This window comes from Sesamum indicum, linkage group LG11 (genome assembly GCF_000512975.1).
Source record: "Sesamum indicum cultivar Zhongzhi No. 13 linkage group LG11, S_indicum_v1.0, whole genome shotgun sequence".
Taxonomy (NCBI): Eukaryota; Viridiplantae; Streptophyta; class Magnoliopsida; order Lamiales; family Pedaliaceae; genus Sesamum; species Sesamum indicum.
This window is the reverse complement of record NC_026155.1, coordinates 14,090,162-14,106,217: the sequence shown is the minus strand read 5'-3', so window position 1 is coordinate 14,106,217 and position 16,056 is coordinate 14,090,162. Positions and strand designations below refer to the sequence as shown.

Below are 16,056 nucleotides of genomic sequence, written 5' to 3'. Positions count from 1 at the left end.
AGAGGTGGTGAGTTAGCCACAATCTCCAAATCCAATTTGTGGAAACCTGGCATCCTGGTTATTCTTGTTGCAATTGCAAATACCTCACATCACAGTTTAGCTGATCTCAACACTGAATCCAAGTATAATCTACTCACAAAATAAATTTGTTTAGAATGTCTAGTAAGAACCCCACCATACTTGATCTGCTTTGATACTTTTCCCTCGCGTTTGGGCTATGAGCAGGCTTTGGCGATTATATGCAATACTGATTTGCATTTATCTCTTGGATTTTTGCTTTGTTAGGTTCTCAGTCCACTTTCCAATCTTGAAATTGTCTACTAATTCAATAAAGAATAAGAAATAAATATCAAGAGGAAAAAAAGAAAAAAAAAATTAATTCAACCATCTGCAAGAACATGAAAGAATGACAAATTTATCCTCAGAGGTGCAAGGTGCAGGTTTTGCCACGATGGATTATTTGCGGGCCTTTCTGATGTGGCACTGTCTGTATGCCCAGTCATCCCTTGTGCAAATTAGTGGTCTGTGCTTTAAGACCTGGGTGGATAAGGTTTTGAGCTTTTACATTGTCAATAGACTATTAAAGTCGAAATTTTCAGGCATTTTCTGTACTGTAACATCTTTAGATAAAGACATCTTTCTTTAAAGGGACTCTGTTTTATATAATCTGCAGATGTAAAAGCACATGATCGCCACATAAAATTAATACCTGGAACCCCAATTGTTAAATTTGTGGTGGCAATCCCACGAAATCTGGATTTTTTATGTGCTTCACTAATGTCTTTGAGTTCATGGGTTGGATCTGAGGTGTGAGACAATTATTTTAACACATCATCTCGAAAGAAACAGGCCTGCAACTCTGTTTGTATGTATGAAGAAATCGGGATGATCTTTTTCCCTCCATCCTCCATCTTATATTGTTATAACTAATCGTAATTTTTGATATATTGGTCGACTTTCGAGTAGTTTTTAGGCAAATTCAAATGGATTAAGAATTCATTTTTGCTAACTTGTCCATAGTGTTGGATTTACTTATTTATCATATTTTAAATCAATAATTCATCAAGTTATATTTTATAATTCGCTTCTAAATTCTGGCATGTGAAATGATTGTTAATCTACCTTCCAAGATTGTAATGTAAAAATGGAATTTTCTATGGTATATGATGAATAATATGATTGAAACTTGAAAAAAGATGGAAAGCGCTTAGCTCCAACCATGATTAATGGATGAGGATGATGTTGGAATCACATTAACCTAACAAACTACATACATGAATATGATGTGCTTATGACAACCAAGCATGATGATCTCCACTTGGCTTTTGGAAACATGGACAAGAAACGGAAAAGAAAACAGCAATTTCTGCCCTGGATGGGACACGATTAAGTTTTAGCTCATTGTTTGTTTTGTGTGTGTGGTGGGACTATGTTCACCGGATTATTATTATTACTGGCTGGTAATAGGTGGAAGTAGGATTCTGAGAATCCTAATGACCCAGCCATTTTTGGCGTTTGAGCACTCAAAAAGAATCCTATGAAAAGAGAACATATATGGCTTCCAAGTTGGAAAGCAAGGTGGCACACAAACTTATCTACATTCTACCAACCCAACTCATCTCTCTTTATTTCCCTTACCCTTTTTTATGGTTTATCATGTTGTAAGATTTTACTTGATTCGGGTTGAGAACACATTAACATTGTATTTGTATTGATGTCTTATCGAATCATGTTATTTAACTTTTATATTTTAAATTATTCGAATCATACATATTTTATCGATTCAAATTCATATAAAAATATACGAATCCTTGATCTCTTTAAACATTTTGCCCTAATAATGATAGCCTTTGGATAACAATGCCCTCTTGGGCCACGTCAATAATTATCACATGTTGCTATCAAAACATTAACATTGGTAGTCTCTATGGTGGCAAGAAATTGTAAATCTTAAACATGCCAAATCTGCAAAAGTGAAGGGCACTACCTATGTAAAGCTATAGCATAAAATAAGGAAAACTAGCATGGACAGGCTGTACATTTTCTCCAACATCAGAAAAGACCTGCAAAGAATAACCCCTTTTTCCACAGCCCACCAACAAAGAGAATCCAGTTGATTACTTCATCCCAGGTTTAGATACATGTAGGCTGTAGCCTCTCTATCATCATAGCATCAAAGCAACAACCTCAACACTTGGTCGGTAACGTTCCTGCGTGTGACATGTGGAATAATGGATAAGCTAATACATATAAACAAGGAATTTGTGTTTGAGTTTGCAAAGCAATTAGGGGTCTTTGCCAGCAATTATTGTATGTTAAATGACATCATCTCTAAATTATTATGTTCAAATGAAAAGATTTATATATATATATTTATATGTTTCCACTGTGAAGTGTATTATTTGTCATAAGCTTCCAAAATTGGATCTCGCACTTACATATAATTGCAACTCATACACACACTATACATGTATTAATGATAAGATCCCAAACCCGCAAGAATTATGCTCCTCCTCCATTGGTGCCAGCATTATGCCCTCCTTATGCCTCATCTATTATAAAAAAATACTTGAGTCTTTTCATATCTTAACCACAAATGCTAAATATCTTATCAGATGGCTTCTAAACTCGAACAACATCAAATTATATATGAAAAACTATTGATCTGAAAGCTCATTCTATTGTACATAGATCCATTTTAAGATCATTGTGATGGCTTCTCTATTCATTCCATGTAGACAATATTCATTATTTTTATTCTTTGATATGTCAAAAAGTCTATAATTTTATGACTTTCCAAAAAATAATATTAGGTGTAAATAAATTTAGGTACATCTCATCTCTCCAAATTAAAATTTTGCAGCCCTTATTAAGAACGTCGATGCTCACAACTCAGTACTCTGTTGCATATGTATTGTCTGTTTTAATTTTTTATGAATATAATATTTTTATTTTTGGAGTTGATTAAGTCATTTAAACTACTCGTCTTCAATCGATGTAAGACTTGAGCTATTGCATCCAACTAAATGATGAGGATGGTATGATTAATGGGTAAATAGATGAAACAATTTTTGGGATGTCCAACGTTGATGTAGCTTTCACGTACAACAGCCTCACCTACCGGAAGAAGGACTTAAATAATTAGAAATTAGCATCCATTACATTAGGAAGTAATTAAAACATTTGTGTCACAATCGGGGCCAGCCAGCCAGCCAGCCAGGGGATGCAAATAATTGACATGTTATATAAGATTTGCATTGAAAGAGTCAGAAAAATATTGTGTTTTTTTCCTCTAAACGTGCCATCTTTCCGCCAATGAAGCCTGATTTTGTTGGCGAGGTTGAGTCCCATGATCTTGGATGTCGTGGGTTTGATCCTTGCATTATGCGTCAGATGTTGTCTCTACTGCATAATAAATGTCAGTTCTACTGTAATAGTGAGTGTTGTTTAGATTTATTTATTCGATATTATTGATTAGAGTATGATTGTTATAATGATTTTTGTTAGATATTGATATTCGACAAAAATAATTATAATTTATTTATTTTAATTAATAATAATTTATCGCCCTTACTTAAAACAAAAAAACGGTACCCATCTTTCCTTAAATAGTTATATAAATTACAATGGTAATGAAGACTAAACAAGAGTCTTCTCTTTTCCTTTTAAAGAGTTTTTGGGCTACTCTTTTTGTACTTTGTCCAATTATAATACAGCCTATGGATCCAATTATTGGTCCTCCATCCATCATTATTATATATGATAATAATTATTGAGTGATACGTGACAAGATTGGTCGTTTTCAGTGTGACCGATAGTAATTATCATTGGTTTAAGATATTAATTAAATTGCAAGGTTTGGTGCTCCTAAATTGCTTGTGTTTACACACACAACCACCCCAGGAGGGAAACAATATCTATACTTCATCCACAAAAATACTAAAATCCATTTCATCACACTAATTATTTCGTGGATGAAGAATAGACGAGTCGTCCATCTATACAATTCTTTTTTTTTTTTTTTAGGTGTACCGTTTATACATCTGAAATTCTCGTATTTGAATACGTCCAAGTATAAATAGTTACATCATTCATTATGTTATATATGTGGAACATTTTATTGAAGAAATTAATATGTAAGTAGAGCACTAAACTTGTGCTAATTGCATATATAGTCTTAATTTTACCATTTAAATAAAGGGTTGTTGGCATAATTCAAGTTAATTTGAGTTAAGAAAATTGCTTTCATCACATACATCCACCACAAAAAAGATAATCTTTCTATCTAATAAATGGAAATATTTATTTTAGTTGTACGTTCTACCTATAATTTGGCATAGGCCCAGATAACTAATCATCCAAAATGATCAATAATTACCAACGATGTCTTAGTTTAGTGGTTAAAGTTAAGACTGGGTTTTCATTAACAAGTTTAAGGTCATTGGTTCGAGTTCACTGTATTGATGTATTAGTTGAATTGAAGTATTGTTCGACGTATCGAGATGAGCTATTATAATTTATTTATCGTTATTAGTAAAAATAAAGAAGAAAATAATCAAGAATTATTTGATGTTCTTTTGGTAGAAAATTGAAATTTTAGTATGATTCAAGTGCGTATATTCTCATTAAAACTTTAAATGCATGTAATTTTGACGAAAATGAATCATCAAATTATATATATATTTATGCAAGTGATGATCTTCTTGAGCAGAAGCTAATTACCTCTCAAGTTTGTACCATGAAGCCCCCGTCCGTTGGAAGTTCCACCGTCTTCCATTACTATTATTTTTTTTTTTTTTGTAATTATTCCTTTGATTAAATAAAATTATGTTTCCATAATTTTGGGGTTTCTTATATATGTTATTGTTTGAAGTCTGATGTGGAATTCTTCAAAATTTGATCAGAGTTACATGGGGTTCATCTTCTTGGCAAGTTGATGGAAATTATTCGGAAGCGTTGGGATTCAATGCATTTAAAGGTGTTTGTTGTGAAGAGAGATTTGGTGAAGTAAGAAAGGTACATAACATGATCACCTAATCCTTGTAACTTCACAGCTGGAAAGTAGCTTCAATCTCAGATGGATTTGCTTATTTTAAGACATGTGATACTTCACACCTACTTTTGCCCAACCTAATTTACCTTAACATCTGCCATTCCACAGATCTACAAATCAATATTGTTTCATTTAATTCGTTTCTACAACAAAGTTTTGATTAGGGCATATCAGTTTTGATTAGGGCATATCTCGTAATTAAACACCAATCACGTTGAAGATAATTAATCAAGAATGGTTCGGAAAAATTCTTGAATATTCGTGCTTAACAACTTGTTGGGATCAATAGTTCAATGCATTGAATCAAGAAATTTTAGATTCTAAATGGCATCATCATATATGACCGCAGCGCTGTTTTGTACCATGTTAGATGCTGTTCAAGTTTTGGACATTATAAGGTACATTAGTACCATAAATTCTGATATTTGTCTTTTAGAGTAGTACCAAAAACAAATGAAAATAATGCATTGCCAGAAGAAGTCTCCAGATATTTCATCATGTAAAATCAAAACCATGTTTCTCGTCCAGTACTTTCTTTTTCTTAAAAAAATGGGGTCATTTCAAATTTACTTTTGTCCTAATTAAAAAAAAACCTTTGTTTTCTTGTACTTATTGAGTTTCTGAGAAAAAAATTGTAGCATAGAAAATTGAATTTCGAGAGAATTTGAGAATTGTGGGAAGTGTGGCCACTCCTGGGCACATAGTAAGCGCATATTCTAGGGCCTGATTCATAAGTTGAATATAAAATGTGTTGAAGCACTTTATTGTGCTTATTTTCTAATTGGATGTGCACCGTTTTTATATTAATTATTTTACTTGGGTACTACTTCATAAAATTTTTAGTTTATTGCATCACATTTGCTGACGCATTGTTTCATTTTATAATATATATTATTCACATTCACATACACACCAACCCATGCCCGGAAGACTATTATGCATGGAATGGAAATTAATTAGAGTAGTGTTGTACTGAACTATATATACTCATTATTTCTAAATAATAATCAGAGTAAATTATAAAGAGCTCTTAAGAATTATCCTAATCATATATCTCTTTTACTATTTGAAAAATTGTGAGGATCTGAATTACCTAGAAAGTAGTTATAAATGTTTGTGTTTTATGGTTATTGTTAGATTCAATGAATTCTCACTTGTAATGAAAATTCAAACCCCATCGGAATAGATTTATGGGCAGGGGTTTCATCACATTCAGACAAAGGCCATTCATCTCATTTTAATTGTGGATAAGAAATACCTGAAATTTTGAGGATCATACATACGTACGTACATACATCATCACTTTACCCATCCATTTATCACAACCCCAGATTTTTAGAAATGAGAGTTTAAAAAAGAAAAGGAAATGAGAGTTTTAAATCGAATATCCCTTTGACTAGACACCAATTATCCGAGGATAAACTGGACATTTAACTCCCTATTTTCTTGATGCTCTCAATTATTTTTCCAAAGTTTTTTAATATTGAAAACATAGGTGGCCGTGGCTCGCACGAAGATGTAGGGGCAAGATTGGAAATTCAGGAGCAATAGAGTTCCACTGATTAATTTCCAAAATATAAAATCATTTCATATATGATGATTAAAAAATACAGTATTCAATTTGGTGTCTTTAAATAATAATTTGAAAAAAGAAAGGAGAATTGCAAAGAGTGAAGGGGTGGGGGGGTTTGTGTATTTAAGGCAGCATAGGCGGATGTTTTGCTTCCCCCTCTCCTTTCATTTCTGTGTCTTGTAAGAAAGGGTTGATACTTTGAAACTCTGCTCCCATTTTACACAATTTCCTGCTCGCTTCCTTCATCCTCATTTCTATTCTGGTAATTTCATTTTCTCCGCCTTCTTCCCATTTTCATCATTTCCATGCACATATATATATGTAGGTTACACAATGCACACATGAACATAAATCCCTGTGACAACAAATTCAGAAGCCCTGATAAATAACGGGTTCATATTGCACCGATTATTTGTGGTTAATATGAGGGATTTAAGACGATCAATTCTAAAGGCTAATGTGAAACTCTGACCTCGAGTTTGTCATATGAATTATTTTTCTTGGTATTTGTCGAAGATTTTCGGATTGTTTTTTTGTTTTTAATATTGTTTATGTTCAAGGAAGTGATTGTTTCTTGAATTCTGGTCCCTTCATCTTGACCATGATGCCATCTTGAATGTTTGATAAAAAAGAGTTTCTTTCTTGATTTCAAGCTGGATTTATGTTGTGAAATGATTGTGCTGGTTTTGTTTTTACCTAACCTCCTCCTTAGTTTGTTGCTGAAATATTGTTTCTTCTGGGAAGTTCATTGTCATCATGTCAAGATTTTTAAGATTGTGAATGGATGAAAAACCTTCTACTTTTAGACCACTTCTCTTGGATTGGCATAAGGTTGCAGGTTGCCCACATATAATTTGGACAAAAACCTCATGAATTAGTGGTCTGAATTATTACAGCTGTCCATTCATGTAGTTGCTTGTTCTGACGATGTTTTCCGTGGCCCAATAAGTGGTGTTTCAACAGTACCCTCCTTATTTCCCATCCATGAGAACCGTACCTGTATATTGAGAATACAACTGAACTTTCATGTTATTATTGCTGGCTTACATTTTCCTTGCATGCAATGCTCACGTATTTTAATTTTCTACACAAGTTTCTCTAGACCAAGAATGGAATTTGAGGAACGGTACGGGCAGGTTCAGAGGCCAAAATATGACTGCCTTCTATTCGGTAAGGTTTCTACCTTAAAACAAGTCTTTCTTCCCAAGTCATGTTGGAGACGAATCTGATCAAGTTAATTTACTCATTTTTAGATCTTGATGATACCCTTTACCCGCTAAGTTCTGGACTTGCAGCAGCAGTGCTTAAGAACATCCAAGGTAAACGTTGTCGCCTCTCCTATTGTTGTTAAATTTTTACTTGAGTATCTGACATATTATGCATACTCATATTTTTGTTCAGATTATATGATTGAAAAATTGGGTATAGAAGAGAGCAAAATCCCTGACTTGTGTAATCTACTGTACAAAAACTATGGCACCACAATGGCTGGTCTTAGGGTAAGCTCTTCTGCTCCCTTTAAATTGTAAAGTTGACCTCTTTGTTTTTTCCCTGTAAGACAATTGGTCACGAGATGTTTCCTTTGCAGGCAATTGGCTATGATTTTGACTATGATGAGTATCATAGGTATGTTGAAAAGCGTCGGTTGCATTTTACTTTATTTGGTTTAAATATGTTATATAATATGGTTAATTTTACTAAGACATGAGTTGCCATCCTGCAGTTTTGTACACGGGAGATTACCTTATGAAAATTTAAAACCAGACCCTGTTTTGAAAAGCCTTTTGTCAAGCTTGCCCATACGCAAAGTCGTAAGTCTAATTAATAAGTGTTTGCGGTACTCCTATGGTAATTTCTGCGTCCATCTACAGAGACTTGATTCTTTTGTATTCATTGCACAACAGATCTTCACAAATGCTGACAAGGTGCATGCTATCGAAGCTCTGAGTAGACTTGGTCTGGAAGACTGTTTTGAAGGGATCATCTGCTTTGAGACTCTTAACCCTACTCACAAGAGCACTGCTTCTGATGATGAGGATGATATCGAGTTTCTGGGATCCAAACAATCCCCTAATGCTGAAAATGGAACGCCTGAAATTTTTGACATTATTGGATATTTTTCTCAGCCCGATGCAGGATCATCTGGTCTGCCAAAGACTCCAATTGTCTGCAAACCATCAGTATCTGCCATCGACAGGGCTCTTAAAATTGCCAACATCGATCCGCATAGAACAGTAGGTTCATCCTCCATTCGCTCCTCAAACATTATGATACCTCATAATTACTTCAATTCACTCACGTGTGCAATTATTTTGATCTTGTCTCTCCAGCTATTCTTTGAGGATAGCGTCCGAAACATTCAGTCTGGAAAACTCTTAGGACTCAATACGGTACTGGTAAGTTCTTGAAAAGCTGCTTCGTTAACAATTGTGCAACGTGTCTTCAAACAACGGAATCATACTGAAGATTTTCACACTAAATTCTTGATGCAGGTTGGTAAATCTCAGAGAGTGAAAGGAGCAGATTATGCCTTAGAAAGCATTCACAACCTCCGCGAAGCAATACCGCAACTCTGGGAAGCTGATAAACTTGCTGAAGTTAACTACTCAGCAGTTGCAGTGGAGACTTCTGTAACGGCTTAGCTTAGGTTTCATCTTACTATCCTCTTACTGGAGAAACCATGTTTTATCCTCTTCTTGTATCCCATCTGTTATTACATAATGTAAATATTCTGTTGCTATCAATCAAATAATATAAAATCCTTCTGGTAATTATATGGGGTTTTGCTCTGTGAACAAGAAGCGGGCACGGTGCATCCGCCTGCATCTCTAGTCGCAATCAATCGCCAATCTAAGTGCATTACGAAATCGGCATGTCAATTAAGACATGATTGGATTCAATAATTTGATGCTGGATTAATTAATACTGTACGTTTAGCAGCCCGCATTTGTTTTGCCACTGGGGGTGTGCTGAGACTGATGTAATTGACATGTAAAATAAACAAACTAGTATGCTTGAAGTCAAAGTAATGTTGTCATAGAACGGTAACTTTGACCATTCACATTCTCGTCCCTTTACTATTTTCATGAATGTTTTAATCCTGTCTTGTTTGCCAAATTACGGTACGAATTCCCTGTACTATAATCTTTTTAATGTCATTGTCAAATAAAAAAATTACTCATGACAAACACGATTTATACTTCTTTTTTTTTTTTTCTATTTATTTCGTTTGATCAGCGTCACCAATTGAGTCCATATGCGATGCAAGTGTTGGGAATAATTTTATTTTTGTTGCGGGCACAAATTATTAAAAAAGAATTATAAGTTAAATAGTAGTGAAAATTAGGTATATTTGAAAATAAAAATTGAAATATAAAAAAAGATTAAAATTGAAGTATTTGAAAAATACAGCTCCATAATGCCAACAAGCTGCAATTTAAAATAAAAACTACAAAATTAAAGTATTTTTTAAAATTTATTTTCAGTCATAAGTTGACGAGTGTATAATGGATCAAACCCTGAATGGGCTTGTAGTGCAGATCGCATATGGATGCTTCGTGGGCTGGGCTCAAGAAGACAGGAAATGGGCCTAATGCCGGAAAACGAAATGAAATAATTCACGTTTCCCCCAATAAACACTGCTTGTTGTTTTAATTTTATTTTTAGGTTTGGAGGCCCACAAGCATGACAGAACGAGATAAGGTGACAGGTAAAAAGGATAAGAAATCAGAGTCCAAACCTCATGATATGCCAACATGTGCACTGTAACTATGTAACGGTCCGTTAACTTTGCTATCATAGTAGCTAACAAGATTTTCGCAGTTATCGCGAATTCATTTTCCGTCGACCGCCGGATTGGCAGAAATTCGTCCCAGTAAAGTGTGGCTGCCATGACACGTGTCCCCTTCACGGCGTCATGTTCAGCTTCTACCCATAAACATTGTTTAGTCAACAGATTAAATATTGGTACTACTATACTTCCGGAATTTTCCACTTCTTTAGCGTTCCCATTTTTCCCTCTCAAGAAAGGTAGAAGCTTTAGGCGAATTTCTGTGGTCGCGATGTCTGATTTGAGCAAAAGCACTGTTCTTGTTACTGGTGCTGGTGGTAGGACTGGTAACAATTCTTTCTTGGACCCTTTCTTTCCTTCTTAAATTCCTTGTGTTATGCTAATGTGCGTTTTTGTAGTTTCTGGGTTTTGATTCTTGAGTATGGTGTCTGATAACTTTTGCAGTTTAAATGTTTGCTGGTGTTTGGATGAGTGATCTGCAATTGAAATGAAGTGGGTTGATCTTTTTACTGGGTTTTGGCAATTCATGTCCCAGTATTCATATGGTGGTATATATGAGCTTTTGACGTGGGGATTTTGCGCTTTTTAGGAAATGTTTGGGACTGTGAATAGCAACAAGTTCTACCGAAGATGAATTACTGATTAATGGAAGTAGATAAACTTAATCGTGCAGCAGGAAGAAAATTGAAAGGGGGAGGATCATAATCTTGTTCCTTGTTTCTATCTTACTGGGCGCATCTTAATGTTTCATCCCTTGCAACTCGTCCAGCTTTTTTCTTTACCTCAGTTCTAGTTAATCCATGTTTGCTACAAGCCCTGCTTATAAAGTTATTTGATGTATAAATGTGAATAATCTCCCATTCAACGTTAAAAGGACTCTAAGCTAATGTAAAATCTCAGTCTACCTCAGACGTTTTCTTGTTTCAGTAAGATGCTTTAAAGAATATTGTTCAGATTGTGTTGATGACCATTGTACACTTTCAATTTAGATTATCTTTTTGCTGTTCAGACATAATGTATTTGCTCTCCCTCTTCTGTGAAGTTGCTGTATTTGACTTATCTCTTGAGACTTAGTCGTAGTTTCAGTTCTGCTGCTGGATCATGCTAGTAACTTGATGTCAATTATGAGTTACATGTTTGATAAATTCTCCTGATGTTATGATGCATTTTTTTTATCATTGGAGGCCAAATTGTTTACAAGAAACTGAAGGAGAGGTCGGACCAGTATATTGCCAGAGGTTTGGTAAGAACTCAGGAGAGCAAGGAAAAAATTGGTGGGGAAAATGATGTTTACATCGGGGATATACGGAACGTTGAAAACATTACTCCAGCAATTCAAGGTATCGATGCCCTTATAATACTTACAAGTGCTGTGCCAAAGATGAAACCAGGGTTTGACCCAACTAAAGGTGGAAGACCTGAATTCTATTTTGAAGATGGAGCATTTCCTGAACAGGTTCTTATCCTGCTAGTAGACCATTTGTGTTAAAAGGCGATTATGTTTAACCTTCCTGATTATATACTTCTATTCATTTCTAGGTTGACTGGATTGGTCAAAAGAACCAAATAGACGTTGGTGAGGACCTACACTGAAGTTACAGGTTCCAGTTGCTTCTTATTGTTATTCTGAAAGTTTTTTTTAACACATTTGAACAGCCAAAGCTGCTGGAGTGAAGCAAATTGTGTTGGTTGGATCAATGGGAGGAACAAATCCCAATCACCCCTTAAATAGCTTGGGAAATGGAAATATCTTGGTATGTATAAAGTTTGCTTCGTGACAGAAGTTTTACCTTCACCTCCTTTTATATGCTATGTTTTGCTATATCAGAAGGTTGAAGTTGTACCCCTGCATCATTTGTTCCTAAACAACTGTTATACCATGCATTGTCCTACTAGTTGTGAAATCCTGATGGGTACTTCTTAAAGGAGAATAGTTAAATGTACTGTCTAATTTAAAAATCAGACCGTCACTTCAAGACCAAATTATTTTGATATCTCAAAATATTGATTTGTAACTACCCTAAATCCTCTTTTGTTTGCAGATTTGGAAAAGAAAGGCCGAACAATACTTGGCTGACTCAGGGATCCCCTACACCATAATTAGGTATGTGCATATTTTTTGCTTCTACTCCAAGAAAATATTGCAAGCAGTTGCAATACCACTTCCGCAGTAGAATTGTGTGTAGAACCTATGAATCATGATAATCATTAGAATCGAGATTTGACTTTGAACTACTATTGTATGACCGGCATCTTTTGCTCATCCGCTTTTCACCATTAGGAATGAAGATTCTAAGTTAAATGGAATAGGAAGGAAATGCTATAGTCATATCCGAAACATTGGAGGCTTTTCTAACTTATCTTATTGGTATGAGCTCCAAGTGTGAGGTTGTTTATACTGTAAATACCAACAAATACATGATGAAACTGTAGTGAATTTTACTAGGATGTGCATGAGTCATAGCTTAAACAGATCTTAGTAAGGGAGGTCATGAACTCATAGTTATTTGCTTCTTCTTGGCTGTTGCTCCTCATCACTTTTACTATGGTACAGGGCTGGTGGCTTGCAAGATAAAGAAGGTGGTGTAAGAGAGCTACTTGTAGGAAAGGATGATGAACTTCTTCAGACAGAAACACGCACAATCGCAAGGGCTGATGTTGCAGAAGTCTGCATTCAGGTGATCACTGAAAATAGTCCCTTTTCATCTCACTTTGAGCTGCACCATACCTTTGTTCTCTAAAGCATCTCTTAATAACACAAACATTCCTACAGGCACTAAACTTTGAGGAGGCAAAATTTAAAGCATTTGATCTCGCCTCAAAGCCTGAAGGAACTGGCACACCGACCAAAGATTTCAAGGCTCTGTTTTCCCAAATCACTACCCGCTTCTGATTAATACGCCGCCACGATATCTAGTGCTGCATGTAATGACTACTGTGGAAAAAGATTCTTATCTTTTTTCCCGCATGGCTTGAGTGAACATCGATGCATTATTAATATCAGGCATTTTCTGATGTAGAGACCATTCTTCCAATATTATGTAAAATTGTAACATTTGACAGCAATAAAATGCCTGAAAGATTTATATACTTTCTGTTGAATTTCCACAGTGATCGTAGTTTATATAGACAGCAAATCTTCTCCTCGTCTCCTTTTATCTCTTGTCATCGCATAATTAATAATGTGTTAAAGGGTTTTTTTTTAAAAAAAAAAAAAATGGAATTGTGTTTCTTGAAAATAGAAGATAGACTGAAAATACGCTGTGCCATTCGAAAATGGCCAAAACAAATATTATTTTTGAACCTTTTTTCTCCTTCTAAATAAGAGATCCAAAACAATATTTCAAACGAATCGAGCCAAACGTTGATTTGTGAAAACGCCTAACCTCAGGGACGTAGATGCAAATTTCCCAAATTAGTAACGGTTACCTCTCACTGGCCCGAACAATCTTTGGACCCGACGGACAGAACAAATGGCGCTAGTTTTCTCTCTCAACTGTAAAAGCCAGCATAAACCCTTTTCTACCAGAAACCCTAATATCAAACTCAATCACTCACAATGTTCCGTTCAATTCCCGGAGAGTCGCTCTTCTTTCTGCTCTCCCACCGCTGTATTCACAACTCCTCTCTTTCAAGTTCGTTTCTCTTCTATTCCAATTTGTCCCTTGGCTAATCTGTATGTAATTCTTTTCCTTCGTGTCCCTCTTTATACTTCCAGGAAGGGAAGTGGCGACGCCGTTTCTGTGTTTTTAACAATCCAGGAGAGGATTCCGCTCAGAGTGGTGTAGAGGGTGAGTTTATGTATGCATATGTATGTACAAGCCGTTATTAAGTGTTACTGCAGAATTCCAGCGTTCTCAGGCTTTTGGTTATTTTTCAGATGATGAAGGGAATAGTTTAGGCGTCGAAGCGGCGTTGTCGATGCTAAGGTTCTACAAACGTGAGTTTTCTTCTCAACTCATGCTTGAATTCAATATGATATTATTGTGATTGGTTCTTAACTCTAGCTACAAAGCAGAAAAAGTGACAGTCATACATGTATGCATCCGTCGTTTTACTGAATTGACTCGTTTTAGGGTGTTGAAATGTTGGCTGAAACAGGCGAAATCTCACCAGTGTTGCCAAAAAGCTGTCGTTATGTTCCAACTTGTAGTGAGTACTCAATGATTGCTTACAAGAAGTATGGAGTTGTGAAGGGGACGATATTGACTGCTTGGCGTCTCTGTCGCTGTAATCCTCTTGGTAAACTATATACCTCATTCCTTATTCTTTCTTTCTCTTCGGTCCTCTTCCTAGACATGAACATATGTCAACATTCAAGTTACTTTTAGCATTTTTCCCAGAAATTGATGATGAACTAGTTCTTTGTGAGCTGATTGTTAAGTATTACTGGTAATCTATGAATTATATATCTCGTAATTAGTTGGTTTTGCCAATGGTTCTTACTTTTGATGATATCTGTTGCCAGTAGTTCAGATTCTATCACAATCCATTGTAGAAAGAAAGGAACTAATTTGCTATTTAACTTGACAGGAGGCTCTGGTTTTGATCCCCCACGATGGTTTGACGAGACAACTCCACCTGAGCAATGAATTCACTCCAACTGTGATGCTGAGAGAGAGAGAGAGAGAGAGAGAGTTTTATGTATTATACTAAATACAGATGATCTGTTTGCGGAACTTGGAGACTGAGATGGAAACACGGATGCTGTTTCTTTGTCAGACTACTACCACCTGAAAACAGAAATGAAACTTTGCTGAGATAAAGGCACCGTATAAACATCATCATCAACATTGTCCCTTTTATATGTATTCCTAGTTCTCCGTATTTTCACTGCTTAAAGTTTCTGCTCTGCGGCGAAAGAACAGTACTCCAAATATATTCCATTTTAAGTTTGGGCTGAAGAAAGTCTCTCGTTGTATCAACTTCATTAACTGGAGATTAATTGCATTATGACTTTTTGGTTTTATTTTATTTTCCAACAAAGAACAAATCGGATACCTAAAGCAGAAAATGATAGTTAATTACATAATCAGAGAGCAAAGGACTGAAACAGAAACAACTACTATTTTTGCAAAGAACTCAGAATGCTGGAGTCGCCCTTTGATATTTGTTTATCATCATAAGCATGTTAAGAATGTTGATCAACATCTCAAATTCTCAATGGAGGAAAACACTGAAATTCTCAATCTAATCGTCAGAAAGGGGAAAGAAGATGCTACCGTGTCCGTTCACAATGAATGATCAACATCAGCATCCTGTAATCTGCCAAAAACTTTTGATCATCAAAGCCTAAGCCCAAATTAAAAGCAGAATAAAGAAAACTGGAGATTGGTTGCTTAAAATGCTTACCTCAAAGTGTTTGGCAGATGCTGAGAATCGCATACTAAAATGACTAATAGATGACCAATATAACTTCATCAAGTTTCTCAAACAGGTTGCCAACATGACATGGCATAGATGATCCGGCCTTTCCAGCCCAGCAACAGCCACTGACTATCTTCATCAATCACAAAATCTTTGTGGTAGAATGTTTTCACCTTATGTCTCGACATACTCATGACCTCCCTATCAAAAGGGACTTGCGAGAAACCCGCCCTCATATTACGGACTTGCCACTGCTTATATGTTTCAGGCCTT

At 35.5% G+C, this 16,056-nt stretch overlaps 4 protein-coding genes across 8 annotated transcripts in view; 3 read left to right on the top strand and 1 right to left on the bottom strand.

Moving 5' to 3' along the window:
• Positions 6,730–9,400, top strand: LOC105174459. 2 transcript variants are annotated; one of them, XM_011096572.2, is made up of 9 exons: positions 6,730–6,888; positions 7,720–7,796; positions 7,880–7,945; positions 8,028–8,125; positions 8,215–8,252; positions 8,350–8,437; positions 8,531–8,860; positions 8,957–9,022; positions 9,119–9,400. In XM_011096572.2, the coding sequence occupies exons 2-9, from the start codon at positions 7,736–7,738 to the stop codon at positions 9,266–9,268; spliced, it is 897 nt and encodes a 298-aa protein (XP_011094874.1). In that variant the 5' UTR covers positions 6,730–6,888; positions 7,720–7,735; the 3' UTR covers positions 9,269–9,400. The 2 variants fall into 2 exon arrangements, with proteins under 2 accessions (XP_011094874.1, XP_011094872.1); XM_011096570.2 differs by lacking the exon at positions 6,730–6,888 and adding an exon at positions 6,979–7,129.
• On the top strand, positions 10,431–13,517 carry LOC105174458 (uncharacterized protein At5g02240). The gene is made up of 7 exons (XM_011096569.2): positions 10,431–10,742; positions 11,601–11,872; positions 11,956–11,992; positions 12,073–12,170; positions 12,459–12,520; positions 12,971–13,094; positions 13,190–13,517. Exons 1-7 carry the CDS (start codon positions 10,517–10,519, stop codon positions 13,307–13,309), a joined length of 939 nt encoding a protein of 312 aa, XP_011094871.1. The 5' UTR covers positions 10,431–10,516; the 3' UTR covers positions 13,310–13,517.
• On the top strand, positions 13,726–15,203 carry LOC105174455 (UPF0161 protein At3g09310). 2 transcript variants are annotated; one of them, XM_020697922.1, is made up of 5 exons: positions 13,726–14,051; positions 14,135–14,207; positions 14,297–14,356; positions 14,518–14,658; positions 14,950–15,203. In XM_020697922.1, exons 1-5 carry the CDS (start codon positions 13,890–13,892, stop codon positions 15,006–15,008), a joined length of 495 nt encoding a protein of 164 aa, XP_020553581.1. In that variant the 5' UTR covers positions 13,726–13,889; the 3' UTR covers positions 15,009–15,203. The 2 variants fall into 2 exon arrangements, with proteins under 2 accessions (XP_020553581.1, XP_011094869.1); XM_011096567.2 differs by having other exon boundaries at positions 13,737–14,027.
• The window catches only part of LOC105174457 (scarecrow-like protein 9), a 3,078-nt gene continuing 2,387 nt past the window's right edge, over positions 15,366–16,056 (bottom strand). For 2 of the 3 annotated variants that reach the window (XM_020697919.1, XM_020697921.1), the window contains exons 2-3: positions 15,769–16,056; positions 15,366–15,681 (exon numbers count right to left, since the gene is read on the bottom strand). The exon at positions 15,769–16,056 is cut by the window's right edge. In XM_020697919.1, the coding sequence (XP_020553578.1) occupies positions 15,846–16,056 (211 nt within the window). In that variant the 3' untranslated portion in view covers positions 15,366–15,681; positions 15,769–15,845. Of the gene's footprint in view, positions 15,692–15,768 lie in introns of all 3 variants that reach the window. The other variant, XM_020697920.1, reaches the window with a different exon arrangement.